Source organism: Natrix helvetica (genome assembly GCF_964273705.1).
Source record: "Natrix helvetica genome assembly, chromosome: 11".
Taxonomy (NCBI): domain Eukaryota; kingdom Metazoa; phylum Chordata; class Lepidosauria; order Squamata; family Natricidae; genus Natrix; species Natrix helvetica.
Window position 1 is genome coordinate 22,042,021 of NC_138562.1, and position 27,056 is coordinate 22,069,076.

Here is a 27,056-nt window from a genome sequence, read left to right on the forward strand (position 1 = left end):
ATGGGGCTACCAAGGAATTCCAAACTTGGGAAACTGAAAAGAAAATATTAGAAGAAGACAATAGCCAACTGTTCCAACGTGAACTCCATGCATACATCCACAAAGTTTGCCAAGAGTCAAACTTGACTCAAAAGAAGGTCTACAGAGATTCTCAATCATCCAGTCATGGTTGGCCCAAAGGTGCTTTTTTTTCTTTTCTTTTCCAAATGGCGACTGGACTTTCTTGGTTTATTCCCTTTCAAAACATTTTGCAACTCATCCAAAAATCTTCTTTCAGATCTTTCAGAGTCTCACTCACCACCCACCCAAATTATTTTCACATTCTTTGGAGTCAAAAACCCTTTCCACAATGACTAATAGCAGAGTAGCACCAAAGGGAATGGGGTCATGGAAATGCTTTTCAAAACTCCCCAGTGCACCAGAAAAGGGGGATTGTGAAAATGTTCTCAACCCCATTCCCCCAATTTAACACACTTCTTGTTCCCAGCACCCAACTGTGGAAAGTCAATATGATTCATGACAACCATAGCTCAATGCCATGGGAGACACTCATTAACAGACTGGCATATCGTTTGAGACCCTGTCTCATAAAGGTAAAGGTTCCCCTCACACATATGCGCTAGTCATTCCCGATTCTAGGGGGCGGTGCTCATCTCCGTTTCAAAGCCGAAGAGCCAGCGCTGTCCGAAGACATCTCTGTGGTCATGTGGCTGGCATGACTCAATGCTGAAGGCACACAGAACGCTGTTCCCTTCCCACCAAAGGTGGTCCCTATTTTCCTACCTGCATTTTTTACGTGCTTTTGAACTGCTAGGTTGGCAGAAGCTGGGACAAGGAACGGGAGCTCACTCCGTTACGTAGCACTAGGGATTCGAACTGCCAAATTGCCAACCTTTCTGATCGACAAGCTCAGAGTCTTAGCCACTGAGCCACCACGTCCAGAAAAAAAAATATGGAATACTTCATGAATTTGCCTGTCATCCTTGCACAGGGGCCGTTCCCCATAACCGGGGACATTCTTAATCTTGCTTCCTAGTTCATCCACCTCTTAAAGAAACCAGAAGAATGCTATGAGACATTGAAAAGATAAATTAATTTATGCTCTATCTCGGCACCGGTATTTATTGCCATGATAAATAAGCAATGCGAAAGGCATAAAACTCAGACACTGTCAAGAATCAAAAGGGGAAATATAACGCTTCTCCAACTTGGATGGGCCCGTGAGTGAGTTTATATATCATTCAACATCACTCTAAACTTTACACAGCTTTACTCGCTGTTGAAGTTCACGGTTAACTTTTCCTCTTGAAAGCTTTTTGGGTCCTGCAATTTATGGTTGGAATTCACTGACTTGTCAGTGAAATGTCATGGAATAAGGTGCACCTTCAGATCAATAAAGCGGGAATTTGGAAGAACATGGAGATTTCACCTGGTGCCTATTTTCTGATCTAAAGCTTCTTGGGATCCCCGGATGGTGATGTCAGACAAGGCACAGTTAAGCTAGGGAGCCTGCTTCCAGCAGATGTGTCTTTAACCTCCTGCTCTTTGGAGGTATATCAGCTGTCTTCTGTGACCAGCTGACCACTGATTGAGAATTCTTGTCCAGCCCCTTGGTTTTCTCTAATCACAGCCTAGAAACTGGTGGATGTTCCCACTTCTACAGCATGAGTAGGCCACCAAGATTTTTTTATCCACCAATACTTCAATATTCTAGAGTACACAACAGACACTGTGTTGAAGCTCCAATGTTTAGGATTCGTGAGGTAGTGCCCCTCTCCCCCCACCCATCCAGCTTCAGAACAAACCCCAATTCTCCACCGTGAGTATTAAAGGATCCCTCATGTCACTGGACCCAGGGGTGAGTTGCTCCAGGCATTACTGCCAGTTCAGTGCACAGGATTTACAGTCACAGACCTTATTGGTTTGGAGAGCTGCCAGGCTGATATCTGCAAAACTTGGCAAGGAGTCTTGAAGTGTCACGAACCAATTAAGTGAACTAATTGCCTCCTGCAAACTCCACTCCCCTTTCGCTCTTTATTCCATATGGGAGGGGCCATTCATCGTCCACCTGTGGCCTGACTCCCAAGTTGACCCCTGTTCTTGAGCTGTTCCCTTCGCCTGGCAGCTCTGCGCCTGCGCACACTTGGAACAGGCTCCAGCTGTTCTTCTGTCTCATTGATATCTGACTCTGAAGGCAGCTGATAACTGTCAGACGGCTCTGGCCTCCTCTCTGCCTCCGACACAGAGCCCTCATCAGAGACTTCCCCAGACTCCAGGACTGGCCCAGGTTCCTCCCCAACCTCCTCACTGTCCGAGTCTGCTGCCAGTTCCATTGGCCACTGGTGGGCCACAACAGCATGCTTAAGAGGCCTGGCATACATCACATCTGAGTTGGAACTGTGCAGGGGAGCAAAGAACCAGCTCGGAGAAGATTTGATGAGGGAAAGAGTTAAATATCTCTTTGGATCCTGCCATACCATCTCCGTTGTAAATTTTCCCTCCATAAATTACTTTTCATGCAACTCCTGGGCTCAATCCCAGACATGCGTTTGCATGCAAACAGGTCGTTAATTCCAAACACCCCCCCCCCCTTAGTTTCTTGCCTACTGACAGTCAAACCAATTTCCTCCTATGGATTGAGCAAAATCTAAAACACCTAACAAGGCTCTGATTTTGCACTCAGCGTGTTCTCCGACAAAGAAAGCATGTTCAGACAGCATGGGAAGTGGCAGAAAAATCATTTTTTATAAATTGACCAGGCAGGTTTAAAGGAAAGAAGGGGGGAAAAAACCCCAGTCCCAAGAGCCTGTGGAAGATGCTAAGAAGAAAATCCTGTGGTCTGAAGGAAGATGTCTAACCCTTCAGTTGAATAGAAAGGAAGAATTTGAACACAATGGGACCCCTTCCGGGTCTTTTTAGTGATTTTAATTTTGCATATGGCACTCAGCCATTGTTTAATAGTAGCTTGTAGAAGGCTCTCTTATTTTAGTGATTGATTGATTTGGCGAAAGGAAGGGAATCCAGCCAGTAAACATTCAGCTCCATTCAGTTGCCCAGACCCTGCCCCACAACGGACTATGTGGTCCTCAAAAGATGATGATGATGATTGATTGATTGATTGATTGATGCGTTTATAAAGCTGCCCATCTTATAACCAACCTCTGGCTTCCAAGAATTGAAATCAGCAATCAGTTGTTAAAAGCTTCCAGTGTTGGGGCATTCACAACTTCTGGAGGCAACTTCTGTTCCACTGATTAATTGTTCTCACTGTTAGGAAATTTCTCCTTAGTCCTAGGTTGCTTCTCTCCTTGGTTAGTTTCCACCCATTGCTTCTTATTTTATCCTCAGGTACCTTGGAGAATAGTTTGACTCCCTCTTCCTTGTGGCAGCCCCTCAAATACTGGAATGCTGCTATCATGTCTCCCTTGGTCCTTCTCTTCCCTAGACTAGCCAGGCCCAGTTCCTGCAACCGTTCTTCATATGTTTGAGCCTCCAGTCCCCTCATCATCTTCGTTGCTCCTCTCTGCACTCTTTCTAGGGTCTCCACATCTTTTCTACATCGTGGTGACCAAACCTGGATGCCGTATTCCAATTGTGGCCTTACCAAGGCCTGATAAAGTGGTACTAACACTTCACCTGATCTTGATTCTATCCAAGTTCCAGTTAAGCTGATTTATTGCTCACACAAGAACCTAGTAAACTAATGGCCAGCCCTAAATTTGCTCTAAACAAGAGTCGATGGAATTCAAGAGGGGTTGGACTTGGAGAGCAGGTGAGCACGTAATGATTCTAGGCAGAGTCCTCTCTTGACTCCATCCACAGTCTCTGCCTCTTCTCGTACACCAGTCAAGGAATGTCTTAGGCATATGCAAGACTTCAGGTGCCCACTTTATCCTTTCATTTTCTCCTCAACCTCAACATAGAAACAATTGAGGGTCCACATTTTTGCCCCCGCATCTTTATGAGCCTCCAGAGGAACCTTAGCCCCCATTTTCATACCTCACTTGAAAAACTTCTGACAGCACCCTCAACCCCCATTGCAAATGACGAGTGACAATAGGAAGTGTAGTCCCCAATTCTTGAAAACTGAGTATAGGACACCAGCAGAAAAACTAAAATCCTCACCAGTGCACAAGAGTGATTTGACCACATTTCATTTCTTAGCCCACTCAATTCCGGAAGGAATATAATACATAAATTTTCAGGATGGGAAAATAGACCCCTTCATTTCTTCAGAACTCACAGCTATGCTGATGGGGACAGGAATGAGAAAAAAGAAAAGAAAAGAAAGAAAAATACCTCGTTTTCTCAGAATGATGCTCGCCTGTTTCTTCCCATTTCTGTTTTCGACGTGGCACGTGTAATTGGCCAGGTCTGCTTCTTTCACAATGTCAAAGATTAATGTTAACTCCACAATTTTTTCTCCAAGGTGCTCTCTGAGCAGCCTGAAAGAAAACAGAAAAACATTGGAGGGCTCGTCAGCAGGACAAGGATAGACGAGATACTGTTGTGGCCGGCCGAATCAGAGGAGGGGGAGGAGGGGGCGTGGGACTCAGCCTCAAGGCAGCCTGAGAGCTCCCAGGGAGAAGAGGGAATGGAGCAGGGGTGGGGGCTGTCGGCATTACTGCCGGTTCGGTGCTCAAAATCTTTTGCACAGAACCAAAAATCAAGACGGCGCCACAACGATAGAACTGGTTCCAGGGCATGGCAGGCTGAGTTACCACCTACTTGGCCAAACAGGACCGAATCAATAGGAACCCACCTCTGGAATGGAGCTGGCAGAGAGAGAGAGAGAGAGAGAGAGAGAGGCAGATTCTGGGCCGTCCGTCAGCCCTCAGTTGGAGAGTCAACAGCCCCCAAGTCTGGAGGTGACTGATGAGGAAGAGGAGGAACAGCTGGGTCCAGTGCCTGATGCGTGGATGCACAGAAGGCAAAGGAGAGGAGAGGAGTGGAAATCTATGGGCCGGTCCTTGGGATGGAAGAGTCACTGCTGGGGATCAAAGGCAGGGGGCGGAGGTTCACCTCAGAGGGTTTGTGGTGTTTGGGGAGCTGGGTCAGAACCTTCACGAAGACTCAGTACTCTGGGGATTTGATTCTAACAACCTTCCACAACCCGACGCTCCAGGCTCTGGAGCTTGGGCAGGAGGTAAGGCTAGATGGCCTACAAGGTCCCTTCCAACTCTGTTAATCTGTTAATCTAATAAATCGTAAAAAGATAGATTTTGCCCAAAATAATTAAACTCTAAAATAAAAAGATTGCATCAAGTTCAGCAAAAATATAGAGACAAACAAAGATTGTTTTAAAAACTGAACTTTCTTCTTTGGAGAGCAAATACCGGGAAATATTTTCCTCCGTTAGTTAAATGAATATAATTGGGGAATACAAATAGGTTCTGCCTCTGTATGTTGTTGTTTTTTTTGCAAAAGTCACCAGGATTAACTGTTCAAAGCAGACTCCAAGCAAATCAGCTTCCAAACATGGAAATAATTTGCAATTCAGATTAAACAGGCTGTTGAGTTTAACTTTTGGAAATGAAGTATATTTTATCTCCCCACCCTGTTTTCTAAATTACGAGGCGGGAGGGTGGGGGGGAATGCCAGCAACTTCGCTCTGTACCTGATTTCGCCTTCTTTCACATGATTTTCCAGTTCTTCGATGAATTTCTCCCCTCTCGTCCAGTAAATCATGGGGCCCGACTCACCACTGAAGCCGAAAAAGGCTTTGCAAACAACGTTGAAGGGCTGACCTGGAGAGCAACACAGGAGGGGAGGAAATGACAGTGATGCTTTGGGTCAAGAGAGCAGAACAGCCATCAGTTCGCTTCTTCAGATTGATCGTTTGGAATGTATTTTTCGTGAGGAGAAACAGCCCAAAGGATTGTCCTCATCGGGAATAAACAAGAGTGAGTTGTAGCAAGTGAATTCGTTATATGGAAATAGTGGGATACGCTTCCCAGTTGATAAGGTCTTGGTTTCTTCATGTCAACTGGGCCAGCTTTGACTAATCAAGGGGAGAGAAGCAACCAAGAACTAAGGAGAAAATTCCTGACAGAGCAATGAATCAGTGGAACTGCTTGCCACCAGAAGTTGTGGATGCTCCAACACTGGAAGTTTTTAAGAAGATGTTGGACAGCCATTTGTCTGAAATGGAATAGGGTTTCCTGCCTAGGCAGGGGGTTGGACTAGAAGACCTCCAAGGTCCCTTCCAGTTCTATCCTATCCTATCCTATCCTACTCTACTCTTTCCTATCCTATCCTATCCTATCCTATCCAGAAATTTTCAAGGTGTTGTCTAGCAGCTTCTGATTGGGGTGCCCTGTTTCTCCATGTCATATCATATATGTGGGTATATGCATAATTTTGTATTGGTTGATTGATTGATTTTGTCATGATCATGTAGTGTATATTGGAGATGGTGACCCTTTGAGCGCTGTAGGCAACAACATTTCATTTTGATGGATGCCAATTAGAGTACGTGATAATAAAGTTATTCTAAGTTTAAAAAACCTGTCAAATGCAAAAGACCCAGTTAAAGTAATTTATTGCTAAAAGGCCTTTGCACAGGATTCTCCTCAACTAAGGGTTAACACCTGCTAGGGGTTAGCTAAGGGTCAACAGAATTCAAGGGAGGTTGGATTTAGCTCCCTTGCGGCTACGTAAGGATTCTAGGCTGGTGCCTCTTTTAACGCCGCCCCCACGTTCTACCACTCCTTCCTCTGCAGGCCCAGAATTAATCTGCTCATGGGAAGGCATGGATACAGGGTGGATTTATTACACTTTACAGATAGTCCTCGACTTACAACTTTAATGGAGTCCTGGCCATAAGTTGTTCTGACAACATGGCACCTCCTGTTTGATGCCTTATGATCGTTGTGTAAAAGCATAATTTTTGGAGCTGAGATTGATCGGAGCCAAGGTGGCTTCTCTTCTTGGCCCAGGGTCGCCTTTGGGAATTCATGAATACCAAACATATGTGTAGGATAAGACTCTTGGAGGCAGACTTTCCCTTCCAGTTCCTCAACCTCCCTTTAAACGAGAAAGAATAGGATTTATTTTTTTAAAATGGAGAATTTCTATTGCCTGTTTCCATGGGAAGAGACGCATTCCGTGTTTCCATAAGAATCTCTCTAGGCACATAAGCACCCAACACCTTTTCTTTGACTTTAATAGGAAACGCCACTTGCCGAGACGTGAGGAAGGGTTTTTAAAACTTATTTAAGCAGTTTTTGGTCAATCAGAAGGAACAGCCTCTGCCCTTCTGGGGCTGGGCCCTGCTGAGCCGTAAGTGCTGGCTGAACAGCTGGGCCTGCCTGTTTTCTATTCCATGACTCAGCCAGATTTCTGTTGGAAACTACATATGTTTCCAGAGAGGAAATGAAAAATACTCCAGAGAGACATCTAATTTCTATAAATGCTAAGCAAATTTCCTGAAGAGATTCTCATGGTTAGAAGAAATAACAAACACACACAGAGAGATACGGAGCTGTTGCATGTGTGTATAAAAAAATAAAGTGAAAAACCCAAACAAAGAGTAGGCTGACTTCTGCCTGCCTATGAAGAAGAGAAACTTGCACACACAGCAGGTCAAATTCCCTTCATTAAACTGCTATTCAAAGCTTAATTTAATAACTCCATCTCCATCCCTCCCTTCTTTCCTTCCGTCCTTCTTTTTTCCTTTTCCTCCCTCCCTCCCTTCTTTCCTTCCCTCCTTTTTTTCCTCCCTCCCTCCCTTCTTTCCTTCCCTTTCCTCATCCTCATTTCTTCCTTTCCTCCCTCCTTCTTCCTCCCTCTCTGCTTTCCTCCCTCCGTCCCTTCTTTCCCCCCCTCCTTTCCTCCTTCTCCCCTTCCTTCCTTCCTTCCTTCCTTCCCCCCTCCCTCCCTCCCTCCCTCCCTTTCTTCCCACTGCTGATTTGAACTGGACATCCTTCTCAGTCAACTTGGCTATAGAAGACGTTCTGAGAACATGCTGTCTCCTGATTGAGGCTTACGATTGTTGTGCAAAGCATAATTCTGGAGCTGAGGCTGATGGGAGCCAAGGTGGCTTCTCTTCTTGGCCCAAGGTTGTCTTTGAGACTTCGAAACCCCAGTCAAACGCCAAACATAAGGGGACTATTTGACCATTCCCAGAAGGACAGACGTGGTAGGCATGACTATTTCAGACAGATCTTGCCCATTGTCCTCACATGACTGCTATGGTCATAAGTGCACAGACTGGTCATAAATCACTTTTTTCCTCCAGAGCCGTTTTACCTTTGAACAGTTGCTAAGAGAAAAATGAAGAATGACTACCTAACAGATTCAATCCTTCTGAATCCAGGCAAGGCTGGGCCCTGCTGGAACTTGCACCGGTGGGGTTGATCCGAAAGAGAATTCTGTGAAAAGGGAGAACCAGGAAACACCCCCCCCCCCAATGTTAATTTCTGCCTCTAATGGCCCCTCTTTCTCTGCCACGGCTGGGACTGCCCTTGTCACCCCTGCCACTCGATGGCATCACATGACTGGCATGGAATGACCTTCCCCTCCGTGGTAGAATGCCTTGGGCTTCAGATGAGAGGGACCAGATATGGTGCTGGCCATTCACGCGTGGAAAGAAGAAGACCTCCTAAAGCAAGGATGTCAACGTCGGTTTCATTGAGGGCCGCATCAGGGTTGTGTTTGACCTCAGAGGGCCAGGGTTGGGCGTGGCCAGCTCAATGTCACTCATGTCAGGGGCACCTGTGGTGGCCAAGGGCTGAGGCGGGACTTCCCCGAGACCCTCCCTCCCTCTATTTATAATCTCCTCCCTCCCTTCTCTTCTTTTTCCTCCCCTTTTTGTTCTTTCTTCTTCCTTCCCATCTTCCCTTCTTCTTCTTTGTCTTTCCCTTTCTCCTTTCCTGTCCCTTCTTGCATGCTCCAAACCAAAAGGGGAAACATTTCTGCTTTTGTTTTGCTTTCAGTTTGTTTTGCTAGCCCTCTGCTAGTGAACACAGGGCACTGGGGGAGGGGGGGGAGCGTGCTCAGAGGCACCACAGGCCAGTCCTTTCCTGTCTCCAGGCTGTCCCCGTGGGCCAGATGTAAGCACCCCTTACATTTGCACCCCTGTCCTAAAGAGTCATTTCACTTAAGAATCCCACCAAGATGAAGAAGAAGAAGAAGAAGTCAAACACACACACAACAGACCAATGCATCCCTTAGGACCCTTTGAAAACTGAACACGCCACCTCTCCTAAAGTTCTCCATCTAGGCTTCGGGAGTGTCAAACTGTCCAACTGTTTCTGAGGCGGTTTAATTGCATTGTGTATTAGAGAAAAGTCCTCCAGCACTCTCGTTTTTAATTACTTTCCTTTCAATCTCTTCACCCGCTCCTGGTTGATCTAATTAAGCATCAAGGGCCTCTGGGATGTGGATGGCATCTCCATTGCAGATCAGCCTCTCCTTTGGCCCTGACAAAGTTAGCCAGACAGCCTTTGAGGAGGACCATGAAAGATGCTTCACCCAACCAAGAGTTAACATTTTAAAGGTATATAGAATAGAATAGAATAGAATAGAGGAAATAATAGTGTAGAGTAGAGTAGAATAGCGTAGAGTAGAATAGAGGAAAGAATAGAGTAGAATAGAATAGAATAGAGAAAATAATAGAATAGAATAGAGAAAATAATAAAGTAGAGTAGAGTAGAGTAGAATAGAATAGAATATATGGTAGGGTAGGGTAGGGAGTAGAGTAGAGTAAATAGAATAAAATAGAGTAGAGCAGATTAGAGTAGAGAGAATAGAATAGAATAACAGAGTTGGAAGGGACCTTAGAGGTCTTCTAGTCCAGCCCCCTTCTCAAGCAGGGCACCCTATACCACCTCAGACAAGTGACTGTCCAGTGATGGTGCACCCACAACCTCTGGAGACAAGCTGTTCCACTGGTTAATTGTTCTCAATGTTAGGAAGCTTCTCCTTAATCGCAGTTTGCTTCTCTCCTGGTATAGTTTCCAGGAGTCTGAAGGAAAGCAGAGCTGAACCGAACTTTGGGCTTTCATGCGTTAACCACTTTAAAAAGGGGGCAACCTGGGGACATGAACGTTAATCTTTTCTGCTGGTTGCAAACACAAAATGACTTCTTCAGCATAGACCTGCAACCCCTTTGTCTTCATTCTGTTGATCGGAGCTATTTATTGCACAACTGATAAAAATCACAATTATGCCATGAACTAGCTGGAATGACTATGTGGGCTCCAGAGGTGACTTGAAGCCAGTTTTGCAATGGTGCGGGCCAACGCGTCTTGCAAGACAAGTGGGGGGGGGAGGAGGCAATATCCAAATGGCCCCCATTTCTCCCCTCCCAATTTAAGAGCAAAATTCTAATCTCTCCCTGGTTTCCATCGGTATCTTTGTAAAGATCTGAAGGCTCCATTTGAAGTGATCTGTAGATCGGTTATTGCTCAGATCAATAACAACAGAATGGAGGCAGCTTCGGGATGAGAAGTGAAACATTTTCAAAGGAGGGGGGGGACCCCAAATACTCCAGTTGGATGTCTAAGGAGATTCTCGGTCATCCAGGCCACAGTTGTACGAAAGGTGCTTTTTTTTCAAGAGGCAACTGGACTTTCTTGGTTTCTCCTTGAAGACGGTTCGCTTCTCATTAGGGGTGAAATCCTCCCGGTTCGGCCTGGTTCAGCCAAACCGGTAGGGACAATTGTCCCTGGTTCTGCAAACTGGTAGTAAGAAAAAAAAAGCTTCCGAGGATCACGTGGCTCAGCTGTGAGCCGTGTGATCATGGGAAGCTTCCCCCCCGCCCAAAAAAATGGAAAGGCACTTTGATTCCCAGTCGGCTGAAATGGCAAAATTGACTATTTTGATTAAAGAAAAGAATGTAAGTGCTTTTGTTTCCACACGGAGATGGTTTCTGGACTTTGTGCTCGAAGTGGAAAAGAATAAAACTTTGATTTTGGGTTTTACCGATAGATCTTTACAGAAATGACTTGTTCATACTATTATGGAAAAAGCAAAAAGCTGTGATTTAATTTTAACGCCTGATTTTACTGCAACAGTCAGAAGTCCATGCTACTTTTTCTCCCCCCACTTCCTCACTTCTCTTCCCCCTTTCCCCTCTGCCTCTCACTGCTCTTCTATTTACTTTTGTAGTTTGTGTTTTACAATACTCTCTAACTCAATTTTAAAAAATGCTTACAAGAAAAAAAATGGTGCAGGGCATCAAAGCTGCTTCTAAAACACTTTGGGGGACTTTGGGCACTGACGTTTTAGCTGGAGCTGGAGCTTCGTGGCATTTTAAGCAGCTTGAATTGAATTTTCATTTCTTTTCTTCTCTCCTGCCGGTGAAGCCACCGGGGAAGCCTTCAAGCACACCAGGAGCAGGCAAGTCTTCCTACCGAAAACCTGAAGGTGTCAGACACCTGTGGTTTGAACCTGAAACATGGCTCGGCCTCCTGAACCTGAGAAAGGACTGTGAGCAGCTAACAAGGGGGTGGAGTAGCAAAAGGACTCAGCACATCCCTCAGGCAAGGTTAAGGTACTCACTGGCCATATGTACGCTTGCTTTAACTTGTTCTCCTGCTCTCTGACTAGAACGGCTTTGGTTTGAATGGGTGTGTCATTTCATTTTCTCCTTCAGCAACATGTGCTTTGCAGTGGATGCGTTGCCCCCAAGGGTGGGTTCCTGCCAGTTCCAACCTCTTCTATAGAAGAGGTTCCACAAATCTACCGTGCCGTTTAGAACCGGTTCCAGCTCCCTCCCCCTGCCCGTCCACACACCATCAAGATGAAGAGCCAGAGGAGGAATTCTGGGAGTTGAAGTCTACAAGTCTTAAAGCTGTCAGGTTTGAACACCCCTGGGTTTTTTTTCCTAAAGGGTTAGGGGTGCAAGGGTCTTGTAACTTGACAGCTTTAAGACTTGCGTGCTTCAAATGCCAGAGTTTCTGAGCCAACATTTTGGTTGCTAAGCAAGAACATTGTTAAGTGAGTTTCATCATATTTTACAAGTTGGCCATGCCCACCCAGTCACATGGCTGGCAAGCCACTCCCACAAAGCAGGCCACACCTACAGAAGAGGTTGTAAAAATTTTTGAAACCCACCACTGGTTGCCCCTTCTGTGGGGTCAGGAACTCTAGATGTTCTCCAGCAAGATCTGGAGAACCGGACGTGATTGAATTCTTGGCTGAAGTACTGAGATCGTTCACCCTGCTGTTCATTTTTAGATTCTGTGCTCAGGAACCTTTTTTTAGGTACCCGTGAAAAGAGGTTAAATATGACGCTAGACAAGTGGACAATATAGGATTGACCTTAAAATCAAGGCCTTCAACCATTGCACTGCCGTTTCTGTCTTCTAATTTCCTCTTCTTCTTCTTCTTCCTCCTCCTCTTCTTCCCTCTTCTCCTCCTCCTCCTCCTCCTTGCATCCCTTTCCTGTCCAACTTCAAGAACTAGAACTGGTCTTCTTCTCATTGTTGGTTTTGCAATGGCTTCTCATTGCATGTTGCTGTAGTTTCTACGCCTTCTGCTAAGCAAGATCCTCTCCGTGTACGAAGCAGGGGCAGATACGTAACACCAGAGGGGGCCCTTGCAATCTCAGAATGAGCCTTCTGTCCAACACATTGAAGCAAAACACCATTTCTATGGATTGCATCTCTACTCGGTGACTGCAGAGCTGAATGCAAGAGGTAACTTTTAATTAAAGACTGGGATGGAGCTATGGGTGGTAATTTTGTGACTCTTGTGGGGGAAGCAGGTTGTGCAAACTCTCAAATATACACAGATAGTCCACTTATTTAGCCTGGATTAATTTGGAATTAAGGGGTGTGATGGCTCGGCGGTTAAAGACACTGAGCTTGTCAGATGGAGCACCAACAATTACAGGTTTAAGACCCAAGCTCCATTCAACAGGGTGAGCTCCAGTAACATAACAAAAAGTAGTAAAAGAAAGTTCAGGTTTTCCCATAACAAAAAAAAGTCTACACTTAGGCAAGAAAAACGAAATGCACAGGTACATCATATGTGATTCCTCACTCAATAGTAGTAACTGTGAGAGGGATCTTGGAGTCCTAGTGGACAACCATTTAAATAGGAGCCAGCCATGTGCAGCAGCTGCCAAAAAAGCCAACACAGTTCTAGGCTGCATAAACAAAGGGATAGAATCAAGATCATGGGAAGGGTTAATACCACTTTATCAGGCCACACTTGGAATAAGGCATTCAGTTTTGGTCACCATGATGTAAAAAAGATGTGGAGGCTCTGGAAATAGTGCAGAGAAGAGCAACAAAGAGGATTAGGGGACTGGAGAATAAAACATATGAAGAACGGTTGCAGGAACTGGGTGTGTCTAGTTTAATGAAAAGAAGGAATAGGGGAGAAATGATAGCAGTCTTCCAATATCTCAGGGGTTGCCCCAAAGAAGAGGGAGTCAAACTATTCTCCAAAGCACCTCAGGGCAGAACAAGAAGTAATGGGTGGGAACTAATCAAGAAGAGAAGCAACTTATAACTGAGGCAAAATTTCCTGACAATGACAACAATTAACCAGTGGAACAACTTGCCTCCAGAAGTTGTGAATTCCCCAACACTGGAAGTTTTTAAGAAGATGTTGGATAACCATTTGTCTGTGTAGGGTTTCCTGCCTAAGAGGCGGTTGTACTAGAAGACCTCCAAGCTCCCTTCCAACTCTGTTCTATTCTATTCTGTTCTGTTCTGTTCTGTTCTATCCTATCCCCATCTCCATCCACGCCCCAGTTCCCTTGGGAACAATCAGATAAGGTTCCAAGGAACTTAGGGAGGGTCAGACTTCGTCCGTTTTCCGGTGGCCTAATGGCTCCAGGCTAATTCTATGCTTCAGTCTTCCTCCCAGCCAGATTGGAGGCTTCCCAATGTACCTATTGCCTCATGAAAAATATCTTTCCGATCGTGCCAACAGCTTCCCCTGTTTTTTTAATGGGTGCATTAAAAATCTGTGAAGTCGAGAGCACCTGTTAATCAAGCAAACATTTATTCCCCATTGATTAATCTACCCGATCCATCAGCCCAATTTTCGTAGCTCTGATTATTTGCAGTCTGCAGGAGAAGAAACATGTCTGGGGTATAAAATGTCTCCCGTTCCCTTGCAGGGCTGGGGAAATTCTCCGGTGCTGGAGACCGCTGCCAGCGGTCTGGATGTAAACAATCCAGAGGAGATTCTAGGTAACCAAAAGACGGAACCAAACAAGATTCTCAGCCTTCCAAGATCCCTCTGAACTTTCCGCAAGGTTTCCCTGGGGGCGGGATTCAAAACGGGTTCTCTGCCCGGTTGCTGGGTGGGCGTGGCCATGGTGGGCGTGGCCTAGTTGGCCTCCTGCATTGTGTGTGTGGGGGGCATTTTTCACCCTCCCCAGGCTGAAGCGGCTTTCCTCGAGCCTCTGTGAGGGCGAAAACTGCCTCCCAGGCTCCGGAAGCCCCGTGGAGGCCAGAAAGAGGCCCGTTTCCAGCCTTCCGGAACTTCCAGGAAGCCCATTTCCCCCTGCACTTACCTCGCATCCAAAACAGGCTGCGTGGAGACCCCTGGGAGGGAAGGGGGGTATTTGGAGGTTCTCCGAACCAGCCATAATGTTAGCTATGGGTTTTCCCGAACCTGGGCAAACCCCTGACCCAAAAAACCCCTGGTATGGCCGCCTAGCAGATCCAGAATTGGGGTGGCCAAAAGAGGCCTCCTTAAAATCAGACCACCTTCATGGGTATCTTTTATGCACAAAGAAAGACAAGCATGGGAATATTGCTATCACAATTATTTGACAACACTAAAATTGGACGCAAGAGCGAACAGGCCTTCAACAATGCAAGTCTCAAAGAAATCAGAATTGGGTTTTTGTTTTTTGCAAGGAAGATGTTAAGAAAGAATTCTGCTACATCTTAAAAGTGACCCCTATTTTTAACAAAATCAAAGCATTCCTTCCGAGGTGGGTCAAATGAGAACCCAGATTGTTGGGGGCAAGAGGCTGACCATGAAAACCACTTAGAGAGGGCTGTAAAAACATTGTGAAGTTGTATATAAGTCTAAATGTTAGTGCTTTGTCCTTCCTTCCTTCCTTCCTTCCTCTCTCCCACCCTCCCTTCCTCCTCCCCCCTCCCTCCCTCCTTCCCTTCAATCCTGACTGGCTCAAGGTTGACTCAGCCTTCTGTCCTTCCCAGGTGGGTCAAATGAGGACCCAGATTGTTGGGGGCAAGAGGCTGGCTCTGTAACCACTTAGAGAGGGCTGTAAAGCACTGTAAAATGGTATATAAGCCTCAGTACTGTTGCTATTTTGTCACCACTGGCATTGACAGAATCACCATTGGTCAATTGCAAAAGGCAGCGTTGTTCAAAACAGCTTACATCTGGCAACACTACCTTTCATACCATTAAACATCCACATTGGTCCTATCCCAGGTCCTTGGAAGAACCCGATAGGTGGAGAAAAATGCCAAATCCAGTCTGAACAGTCTGATTGTGCCACAATAATAAAAATATAAAATATAATATAAAAAAACCTGCAAATAAAACTAGAACAAGTGTGGCAAAAGAAAGCAGCAAAGGTAGTACCCAAAGTCATCCCCAAACACCCGGAGGACCACCTGAATACCAGTGGAATTGGCAAAATCACCATCAGTCAATTGCAAAAGGCAGCTTTGCTAGGCACAGCTTACATCCTGCCAGGAGACCTCGAACACCTTAAAACATCCACACCTGCCTCTTCCAGGCAGGGATGAAATCAACTTTGCTACCACTTCACAAATGTGAGTGGGCATGCGCAGAGCATCAAAACGGGACAACCGGGGGGGGGGGGTATCCACTGTGCCAGACAATTTAGATTATCTAGAAAGCAGGAAATCCGATGATTCTACCAAATGTAAATCATGTGTCACAGCTGATTGTCGGAAATCCCGGTTTCCCCCGAAAAGATAGCATATTTTTTTTACTACCGGTTCAGGCAAACTGACCTGCATCGGAAGGACCTGATGAGTGGACCAAAATGCGACACCCAGTCTGAACATCTGGCTGACGGTGCAACAAACCATCACCCTGGTGTAGCTTTTCTCCACCCTCCCCCCAAATATTCTCTGCCCTGGAACATTGCGGTGAAAACATTGTGTTTTCAAATGCAAAGGAATGAGAGAAAGGGGCTGCCGACTGTGCTAATAAAGCCAGCTTAATGTGAAAGGGACTCATCCCTCTGCCTTCCAGCCTTATTAAATCAGTTTAACTGCACTTCAGAATATTTCGGCTCAACGGCTCTTATTTCTTCTCCCTGAAGCTCAAGCACACCATTGTGGCAAAGCAAACCCCTAAGAATGAGTTTGCATTTCAAACATCCCATGAGCCAGCACAAGCGGCAAACCCCAGCTTTTCGGCTGCTCAAATGACAAAAGGCGAAACCGTCAGGGTATAGAAGGGGATTAATTTACAAAGCTGTACATTTTGCTTGCGTACGATTAGCCTCCCCTACAAAGCCATTATTTCATTTTATTTTTTAATGGGAAGAAAAGGATGAGGAGAGAAGCATTCGGCAAAGGAAAGGAAAAATGTGGAATAATCAGGGATAGAGGGTGCCCTCTTTTAACCTCTATCATTTGGGACTTTCTGCATTTTGGCTCCTGTTTGTTTAAAGCATGGCCCTCCCTCCCTTCCCCCTCTCCCTCCCTTTTTTTCCCTTCCTTCCTTGCTCCCTCCCCTCCCATGACCCCCTCAGAATTCATATCAATGGCACAGCTAACCAGCCATGGCAATGACCCTCAACCAACCCACGCAACCCCCCCCCCAGCACTTCAACCCCAACAACCCTCCCCTGACATGACCCACAGCTGACCCTTCTTCCCTCCCTCCCTCCCTTTTTTCTTCCTTCCCTCCCTCCCTCCCTCCCTCCCTTCCTGTTGTAAACACACAGTGGGAGAATGCTATTTTCAAAAATTCTGTGTGCGCCCTCACTTTCAAGTGGATGAATGGGGTGTGTGTGAAACACCCAGTAATTTTCTTTGAAAAAATCCCCTCTGATAAATCTGTTTGGCTTGACAAAGGCAGACACCCAGATCAAAGGGAAAATATTTACGAGAACTTCTTGAAGGGTGGAAGAATCGGTTAACTTCACAAGCAACAAGCAACTTCTCCCCGCAATGGTGAGGAAGGGACGCATTTTCTCCTCCGGCTTTGATCTGTCTGAGCAGGAGCCAAAGAAGGTGGAGCCTCAGCTGAGGCTGCTCTTGGCCGCTTGACAACTGACGAGGAGCCTTTGCAGAGATTTGCACGTCTGAGGCGGGATTGACTCAAGCGTTTATGCTCCTGAGATGGTGTCAATCCTGGAAATTTGACCTGGGAAAGGCTTGCTGGGAGCTCCTGGCTCCCCTTCCTGCCTTTGGCTCTGGCCTTGGACTCCCAAGACCGGGCTCTGATTTGAGAAGGAATCATTCCAAGCACGGCCTCCTCGGCCCTCTAATAATACGTGAATAAAAATTGCATTCCAAGCAACCTTTCATTGTAATTAAGCTATCAAGATGACCCGGGATCAGGGCAGAACTCAGGAGGTCACAGCATAGAGGGAGGCACACTTCCAACTCCGTTATTCTGTTATTAATACTTTGTTTCTTTTTCATAAGTAGAAAACTTGAAAGATGTTTCATTTCCATAGTCCAGAGAACTTAACATGAGCGATGGGCGCAACGTACATGTGAATGGCATGTCAGAAACAAGCTCATTCATTTTCCTCCTCCACATTTAGACTAGGGTTATCAAAATAGGAGGGATGCAATGGCTCAGTGGCTAAGATGCTGAGCTCCTCAATCAAAAAAGGTCAGCAGATCGGTGGTTCGAATCCCTAGCGTCGCATAACGGAGGGAGCTCCTGTTACTCATCCAGCTTCTGCCAACCTAGCAGTTGGAAACCAAAAAATGCAAGTAGAAAAATAGGAACCACCTTTGGTGGGAAGGGAACAACATTCCATGCGCCTTCAGCATTGAGTCATGCCGGCCACATGACCACGGAGACGTCTTCAGACAGCGCAGGCTCTTTGAAATGGAGATGAGCACCGCCCCCTAGAGTCAGGAATGACTAGGCCCTATGAGTGAGGGGAATCTTTACCTTTACCTATCAAAACAGTCTACTGCAGAGAAAGATTGCATGCATGTCAGAGTCAATCTGAAAGCCAATTTTGAACGGGAGATCTTAGAAATGCATAAAGCTGCAGGTAATGACACCACAGGTAGCGCCCCCCCCCCTCAATATGATTCAAATGGAAAATTGTGTCATTTTCAACTGCTGTTAAGCCCATTTTCTTCTCCTGCTTTGAAGGCGGTGTCTTGCTTCTCTTAATGCCCAGGGACAACGCTTGTTCTGGAGTGGCCTCCAAAAAGATGGATCAGCCAGCCAGACACCTTCATCTCTCAGCTTTTGACTGTCACCAATCTCTCATGACATCTCCTCCTGCTTTTATTGGTAAATAGATACAGTTCAGCTTGGGCAGTATTTAGTGCATTGGAAAGTGTACCTGACAACTGTTGCTTTTGTAAAGGGTTACACACTCTCAGTCTGGGAATTATTTAAATGTACCAAGACACCATCCTATGGTCTCTTCTGCTGTCAGCTCAGAGTTGAGATGTCCGCTCTGTTCTCATGTTCAGAAGCTAGGATGCCCATTTATAACTCCTTTTCTGCAAAACGCATGGCCTTAAAACTCACAAAAGGAGAGGATGGAAGAGAAAGGGAGGAAGGAGGGAGGGAGGGAGGAGAAAGAGAAGAAGGGAGGAAGGAGGAAGGAGAAAAAGGATGGGAGGGAGAAGAAAGAGGAGGAGGGGAGGAGGAGGAGAAGGAAGGAGGAGAAAGAGAAGAAGGAAGGGAGGAGGGAGGGAGGAGAAAAGGAAGGAGAAGGAGGCAGGGAGGGCAGAGAAAGAGATGATAGAAGGGAGGGGGAGAGAAGAGAAAGAAAAGGAAGGAAGTAGGGAGGAGAAAGAGAAGAAGGGAGGGAGAACTAATTCTCTCTAAATAAAGCAGAAAAATATCAACATGCAATGTTGCTTCTGTTAGAACTCTGTGTTTATAAAAGGGAGTAGCTTGCATTTTTTGAAAGAGAGACTGAGATGAGGTAACCCATCCTGGGAAAACGGCCTTGGATAAATGGAGGGATAAGGTATACTTACTGTTGAATTGTTTTGTCACTAGCCGCATTTTTTTTAAAAAAGTGTTCATTTCTTACACCCTGAAAGAAACCTTTGAGCCACAGTCTTTTTCTCCTTGGAAGCTGCTGCCTCTGAACAGGGATTTGATTATAATGAATGGCCTCCTTGCAGGTCATTCGGCTGCCTTTCAGGAGGTGGGAAAATAAAGGGGGGGGGAAACATTTAACAACATTCTCAGCCAATCGAATTTCTCGCCACGAGAGTTTAGTTAGGGCTTTCTTGCACCGATCTGGAATTGCTGAGGTTTGAATGCATGCATGCCAGCAATGGATCTACCATTTAGCCATCATCGTTTCTTTAAATCACTAATGCCTCCTAGGTCTAGACCCAGTTTGATGTTGGGGTTAAGGCATCAGGGTAGAAACTGTGAGACTATGACTTCTGGTCCAACCATAAGCATGAAAGCTGGCTGGGTGACTTTGGGCCAATCACTAGAAAATTGTGAGTTCTAGTCTTGCCTTAGGCCCAAAACCTGCTTGATGACTTTGGGCCACTTACTTTCTCTCAGCCCTAGGAAGGAGGCAATGGCAAACCACTTCTGAAAAACTTTGGACTTTACCCCTTTTATTGTTTTACTCTAAAATAGTGAAAATAGATGGGAAATTGGGCCGCTACAAATCGACAATACCACTAAATGTTGGCAGTACAATTTTGAAGGGCTCCAGGCCTTTCAAGTGTGCAGCAGCGTCCAAAAAAGCCAACACAGTCCTAGGCTGCATCAACAGAGGGATAGAATCAAGATCATGTGAAGTGCTAATACCACTTTATAATGCCTTGGAAAGGCCACACTTGGAATACGGCATCCAATTTTGGTCACCATGATGTAAAAAGGATGTGGAGACTCTAGAAAGAGTGCAGAGAAGAGCAACAAAGAGGATTAGGGGACTGGAGGCTAAAACATATGAAGAACGGTTGCAGGAACTGGGTATGTTTAGCTTAAGAGAAAGAAGGACTAGAGGAGACATGATAGCAGTCTTCCGATATCTCAGGGGTTGCCCCAAAGAAGAGGGAGTCAAGCTATTCCCGAAAGCACCAGAAAGCAGGACAAGAAGCAATGGGTGGAAGCTAATCAAGGAGAGAAGCAACTTAGAAGTAAGGAGAAATTTCCTGACAGAACAATTAATCAGTGGAACAACTTGCCTCCTGAAATTGTGAATGCTCCAACACTGGAAGTTTTAAAGAAGATAGTGGATATCCATTTGTCAGTGTAAGGTTTCCTGCCTAAGCAGGGGGTTGGACTAGAAGACCTTCAAGATCCCTTCCAACTGTTTTATTCTATCCTATCCTATCCTATCCTATCCTATTCTGTAGAACTGGAACTCACAACCTCTTGGTGATTGGCTCAAAGTCACCCAAATGGCTTTCATGGGTAAGGTGGAACTAGAACTCACAGTCTCCTGGTGATTGGCACACAGTCCTTTCTTCAGTGAAAAAAATGTATTTGTTTTTTTTAAAGAAGCTTCTGGAATAGAGCAGGGTCAACTGCTGCGTCCCAAATGCCCAACAATAACGATGAAGACAATCAGGGAAATAATATTAGAAAAGAAACATCCACCCAGAATGTCTATGATACAATTCATCGCTCCTAGCCAAAGGAGTCCAATAAGGTTTTCTAATTTTTTTCTATGAGGCCAATTGAGGTTTTGTGTGTTTCATGTAATATGTTAATTTAATTATTTTTGCTATGTCTCATATTTTCCCAAGCTATTCATCCAACGAGGGAATCAATGAACTTCACCACTGTCAGGCAATAATTAATTTTTGCTCGAAGAATTAAATTCATCAGGAGTGTCGTGTAGCACTAAGGACTCCAAAGTTAGCATACATGTGCTTAGTTATAACATTAATTTACCTGTAAATACAGATAATCCTTCCAATTCGGTTCCTGGAATTTCCTGGAACTATTATTAGCTGGGTTAGAAAGAATTTTTTTGATTTAGGACTCTAATTGTAATAAGAAATCTGTCATCTCCTGGCTGCTGCTTACAATAATACAATAGCAGAGTTGAAAGGGACCTTGGAGGTCTTCTAGTCCAACCCCCTGCTTAGGCAGGAAACCCTATACCATTTCAGACAAATGGCTATCCAACATCTTCTTAAAGACTTCCAGTGTTGGGGCATTCACAACTTCTGGAGGCAAGCTGTTCCACTGATTAATTGTTCTAACTGTCAGGAAGTTTCTCCTCAGTTCTAGCTTGATTCTCTCCGTTCCTCATATGTTTTAGCCTCCAATCCCCTAATACTCTTTGTTGCTCTTCTCTGCACTCTTTCCAGAGTCTCCACATCTTTTCTACATCGTGGCGACCAAAACTGAATGCCATATTCCAAGTGTGGCCTTACCAAGGCCTTATAAAGTGGTATTAGCACTTCACCTGATTTTGATTCTCTCCCTCTGTTGATGCAGCCTAGAACTATGCTGGCTTTTTTGGCAGTTGCAGCACACGGCTGGCTCCTATTTAAGTGATTGTCTACTACAAGGTTTCCTGCCTTAGCGGATATAACCAGTTGGGTGACTTTGAGCCAATCACCTGCCTTCAGGGGCTTTGGAGAATAGGTTGACATCTTCTTCTTTGTGGCAACCCCTTAGATGTTGGAAGACTGCTATCATGTCCTTCTTTTAATTAAACTAGACATACCCAGTTCCTGCAACCGTTCTTTGTATGTTTTAGCCCTCCAGTCTCATAATCATCTTTGTTGTTCTTCACTGCACCAGGTGTTCCATACGGTGATGATTTTCTTCATCAAGAGAAGGTCTTTTAGATGTTTCCTCCTCTTGGTCAGAGCAGCTGTCAGATCGAAACTGGATTTGATCAAGGTCTCGGTGCCATTTGGGAAGGAGTTTCAGGAACTCTGGACACACAACTCTGCTATTCTGGCACAGCACAAATCAGGAGCAAGATGGTACAGAAGGTCCCTGTCCATCGGCACCACAGATCAGTGGGTTTCGAGTGTCAGATGTAGAGAAACGAAATGCCCAGCCGGTGTGGAATATTTTCATGTTTCATTTCACACAGGAGTCATCACAAACCATCAGAAGTTCAGAAAAATCTCTATGTCTCCTGGTTCCAATAGATGCTGTTGGCTAGCACCCAAGAAATCCTCCAGTTGCTTCCATAACCTTTCAATGTCTACACAAATGTAAGGTTGCAAATGGTGATCTAATGGCCTTCGGATGCTGCGATTGTTGTAAATACATCCCAGTCACCAATGTTGACTGGCATGCCTGAATGTTGATCACCTGACTTATAACAATCATTAAGTCTAAGAACTTGTTGTGAGTCACTTTTGCCCCCAAAGCAGTTGAAACTGTGAACAGTCGCTAATACCAATACCAATAGTACTTCTATATCGCCCTGTAGCACTTTAGAGCACATTTCCCAACAATCTGAGTCCTCATTTTACTCTGCTTGGAAGGATGGAAAGCTGAGTTAACCTTGAAGCGTCAGGATCAAACTGTAGACTATGGGCAGAGCCTGCAATACTGGCCTCTAACCACTGCACCAACAGGGCTACTTATGAAGGTTAAAAGGGGAGGCAGACAAGGAGGAGGAGGAGGAGGAGAAAAAGGTGGAGGAAGAGGAGGAGGAGAAGAGGAGTAGGAGGACAATAGCACTTACATACTGCTCCATAGTGCTTTACAGCATTCTCTGAATGCAGTTGCTGACTGCCGGCTGCCAGCAGTTCGAGTCTTACCAGCTCAAAATTGCCTCAGACTTCCGAGGTGGGTCAAATGAGGACCCAGATTGCTGGGGGCAAGAGGCTGACTCTGCAAACCGCTTAGAGAGGACTGGAAAGCACTGTGAATTGGTATATAAGTGCTATTGCTATTACAATGTCAGTCCCTTGCCCCCCAACAATCCGGGTCCTCATTTTACCAGCCTCAGAAGGATGGAAAGCTGAGTCAATCAATCTTGATGCCGGTCAGGATCGAACTGCTGACAGTGGGCAGAGTTTGCCTGCCATCCTGCATTCTAACCACTGCACCGCAGAACTAAACCCCTGGTTGTGTGTCAAGGGTTACCCGCTTTGGATCGGTTCCCCGGAAGGGGGGGAGGCCACCGTCACACGGCATCTGAAGGATTCCCAGTAGAATTCTTGGTTTCCTCCCTCCCCTTTGGACCTCTTTGCAGTAGGAACAGAAGGTACAATGAGGCACCTGGGGGGGGGGGGGACAGGCTGGGAAGAATCCTGCTGAGAGGCTTCAGCTTTGCCCCGAGAAAATGAACTTTCTCAGAGATTAAGCACTCAATGAGGTGACACGGTGATTACATTTCAGGAAAGGAGCATGCAGACTGTGTTCAGTGCCAAGGCACAGACAGCAGGTGTGGGGAATGAGTTGCTCTTGGCACATCCATCCTTTCAAAGCTGCTCTTCTTCAGGCAGATATTTCTGTCCAGACGGGAGGAGATGATCCAAAGTCTGGGGGGTTTACACGGCTACGCTCAACGGGAGCGTGGAAGCTGCTCCAAAGCAAATCGTTCCTCGGCTCGTTGGCCTTCTTCCCATCACATGGAGGAGAGCGTGTTGTGGGAACTTGTGGGTGGCGCAATGGTTAGAATGCAGTACTGCAGGCGACTTCTGCTGACTGACGCCTGCCTGCAATTTGGCTGTTTGAATCACACCAGGCTTAAGTTTGACTCAGCCTTCCCTCCTTCCCAGGTGGGTAAAATTGTTGGGGGCAAAAGGCTGACTCTGTAAACCCCTTAGGGTTGTAAAGCACTGTGAAGCGATGTATAAGTTTAAGTGCTATTACTGTTTCCCTCCCTCCCTCCCTCCCTCCCTCCCTCCCTCCCTCCCTCCCTCCCTCCCTTTCTTTCTTTCTTTCTTTCTTTCTTTCTTTCTTTCTTTCTTTCTTTCTTTCTTTCTTCCTCCCCTCCCAGTAGTTAGAATGCAGTATTGCAGACTAACTCTGCCCATTGTCAGGAGTTCAATCCTGCCTTCCCTCCTTCCGAGGTGGGTCAAATGAGGACCCAGATTGTTGGGAGCAAGAGGCTGACCGTGTAAACTGCTTAGAGAGGGCTGAAAAGCACTGCAAAGCACTATATGTCTAAGTGCTATTGCTATGGCTACTGAGGGATTTATTGGCCAATTGGCTAATTCTTGGGGTCCTGTATTCCATCCACCCACCTAGCCAAGCTACGAGGATCTCTTGCTCAGCCGAGGAGTTATCCTTCAGGGCGATTCCTCCATAAAAATGTAGCCAAAAGGGGATCTCCCCGACTCCTGTCCTAATACAGAATTTACTGTCAAGGCCAGCCACATCAAAGAGATTTCCCAAATGCTGGGCAATATCCAAACTGTATGCAAATGAGCAAGTTGCCCCAAAAAGGAAAAAAAAAACATAGAATAACAGAGTTGGAAGGGACCTTGGAGGTCTTCTAGTCCAACCCCCTGCTTAGGCAGGAAACCCTAAGCCACTTCAGACAAACGGCTATCCAACATCTTCTTAAAAACTTCCAGTGTTGGGAAATTCACAACTTCTGAAGGCAAGTTGTTCCACTGATTAATTGTCCTAACTGTCAGGAAATTTCTCCTTAGTTCTCTTGCACCTAAAACTGTCTTTTTTGGTTCCTTAGGAGGGAGAGAGTGTCATGAAGATGTTCCAACAAACAAGCTCTTGGGATACACTTCTCAAAATATGTGGGGCAGGACTTTGTATTTCTCAATGGATCATTTTTGATCTGGTTTGTTTTAATTTATAAGGGCCTGAACTCCTGGGAAGGAGATTCGGCTGAGTTAATAGCTGACTGCGGTTAAGCATGTTTTAGCTACCCAAAGTCATTTTTCCTCAGTGCGATGGGCAGCCTATAAATTTAATAAATAAGATAAAAGGCTCCGGAAACAATAATGACCTTTGTGTAGCATTTACTCAATGACAATCAAATGAGATGCACTGCAGTTTAGCTGAATAAATCCCAGCTGGCTGGATTCACACAGAACACATTGTCAAAACCGAGAGAGAGAGAGAGAGGGAGGGAGGGAGGGAGGGAGGGAGGGAGACATATTGGCCTAGAGCAATGTGCGAACTGAGGCTATAAATAATGCCATGAATATTTTATAACTAATGACAGTGGTTGCCCATCACAAGAAAGCAACCGGTGGTCATAAAAAGAGCATCAAACTTTCTATCTTCACGAAGAAAGGCGCCAATAAAATGGCACCATCTCAGCTTTCCTTGTTTCAGCTGAAATGGTGGCATCCTGTACAATCCCCCAGTTTGGGCGGGTAGGATGGGAACCCTCAACGTGACCCATTTGGCAGTTATTCCTGACGAAGGGAAAGACTTCAGTAGCGTCATTGTGTGGGGCGTGTCGATTGACTGACACGGCTGTGGCTGCCACCTTGATCTTATTTTTTAAACTTCCTTGCTGATTTCCCGGGCCAAACCCAACATACATCGGCCAGTCAGATTCCAATGCTTTTTAAAACTCTCGCTCCCTCAACAAAAGTTTTGCAAAATGAATTTTCCTGTATGTATATCACCAAGGAGCATCCTAACAGCTCAACCTTTGAGAAAATGCTCTAAAAAGCTAACTTAAAATTGGAAAGAAAGGAAGAAAGGAAGAGAGGGAGGGAGAGAGAAGGATGAATGGAGGGATGGAGAGAAGGAAGGGAGGGAGGGAAGGAGGAAGGGAGAAGGATGTATGGATGGAAGGGGGAGGGGTGGGAAGAAGGAAGAAGGGAGGAAGGAAAGAAGGGAGGGAGGGAGTGAAAGAAGGAAGGAGGGAGGGAGAAGGATGGATGGATGGATGGATGGATGGATGGATGGAAGGAAGAAAGGGAAGGGAGGGAGGGAGGGGGAGGGAGGGAGGGAAGAAGGGAGGGAGAATATAAATCAGCAATTATATCTGACACATCCATCATATTGCCCCAAATTGGAGGCTGGGGTGTTTAATTAAGCCATCAACTAACCAAACCAACCTTGGTTACACCACATGTTTGACTACCAGGAAGCTTAACCGAGGTTAACGAAGCCGCCCGCTCATTTATTGGCTCCTGTCTGGAGTGTAGGAGAGAGAGAAGCCAACTTCAGCCTGTCATCACCTGAAAATTCTCTCGGTTCTGACTTTTGCAGCTCCTCCGTTGCCCCGTATTTCAAGCTGGGAAGTTGTTTGCAGGAAGATTAATGGCGTATTTATCCAAGGAGTGCACTTTGGATTCTTGGATTCTAACGGCCATCTGGTGTGGACCTTCCATTCATCAAACTGTCCCCGCATGGCGAGAGAAGTCCATTTATCCCCACGGCTGAGGATGGAAATGGTCTTTACCTACCGGATGCTATTAGAGAATTTGACATGCTTGCCCTCGCTTCTCTTCTCCAGCCCCAGAAGGGCAGCTCCTTAGCATGCAAAGAAACCGGCATGTCATTTCAAAGAAGCGACATCTTAAAGGGCAAAGACAAACGGCTTTCAGGAGAAGGTGTCAGGGTTCCAAAGAGCATCCGAAATTAAATCAGAGTCCCAGGCAAAGGATTCCTCAAAGTTCCAATTTATGAAGAGAGCCACATTGGCACATCTGGGAAAACCCGAATCTGAAAGCTTCCTGGTTTTCCCCACCCAGTTGAAAGTTCAAGATCTTGCCTCCCCACACCCACAAGTCCATCACACGGTCCAATCTCCCACTGCCCTGCTGGCAGTTCCACCCATCCAGTTCCGGTCAGGTGTAGAGGTGCAGAGACAAAGGATGATGACCTTGGCTTTCTAGAAAGGATTTTGTTATGGCTATATAGCAGCTAACTCCTTACAATCCCCCCTCCCATTTTCCCACAACAGAAAAGGCATAGTACAATAATAGAAAGTGTGGCAGGCCAAAGATCCAGAAGAAAAGATGGCTGCAGGCCTGACAATAGGTAGACCTTCTTCCGGCTTTCTCTGGCTCTGACAGCAGCTATGGTGGGAAGGAATC

The 27,056-nt window shown here is 45.8% G+C and overlaps 1 protein-coding gene across 3 annotated transcripts in view; it reads right to left on the reverse strand.

Moving 5' to 3' along the window:
• IL1RAPL2 (interleukin 1 receptor accessory protein like 2) overlaps positions 1–27,056 on the reverse strand; it is a 311,959-nt gene that overhangs the window by 13,937 nt on the left and 270,966 nt on the right. For all 3 annotated transcript variants that reach the window (XM_081963804.1, XM_081963805.1, XM_081963806.1), the window contains 2 exons: positions 5,618–5,747; positions 4,300–4,445 (listed from right to left, as the gene is read on the reverse strand). In XM_081963804.1, coding sequence (XP_081819930.1) covers positions 4,300–4,445; positions 5,618–5,747 — 276 coding nt within the window. The remainder of the gene's footprint in view (positions 1–4,299; positions 4,446–5,617; positions 5,748–27,056) is intronic.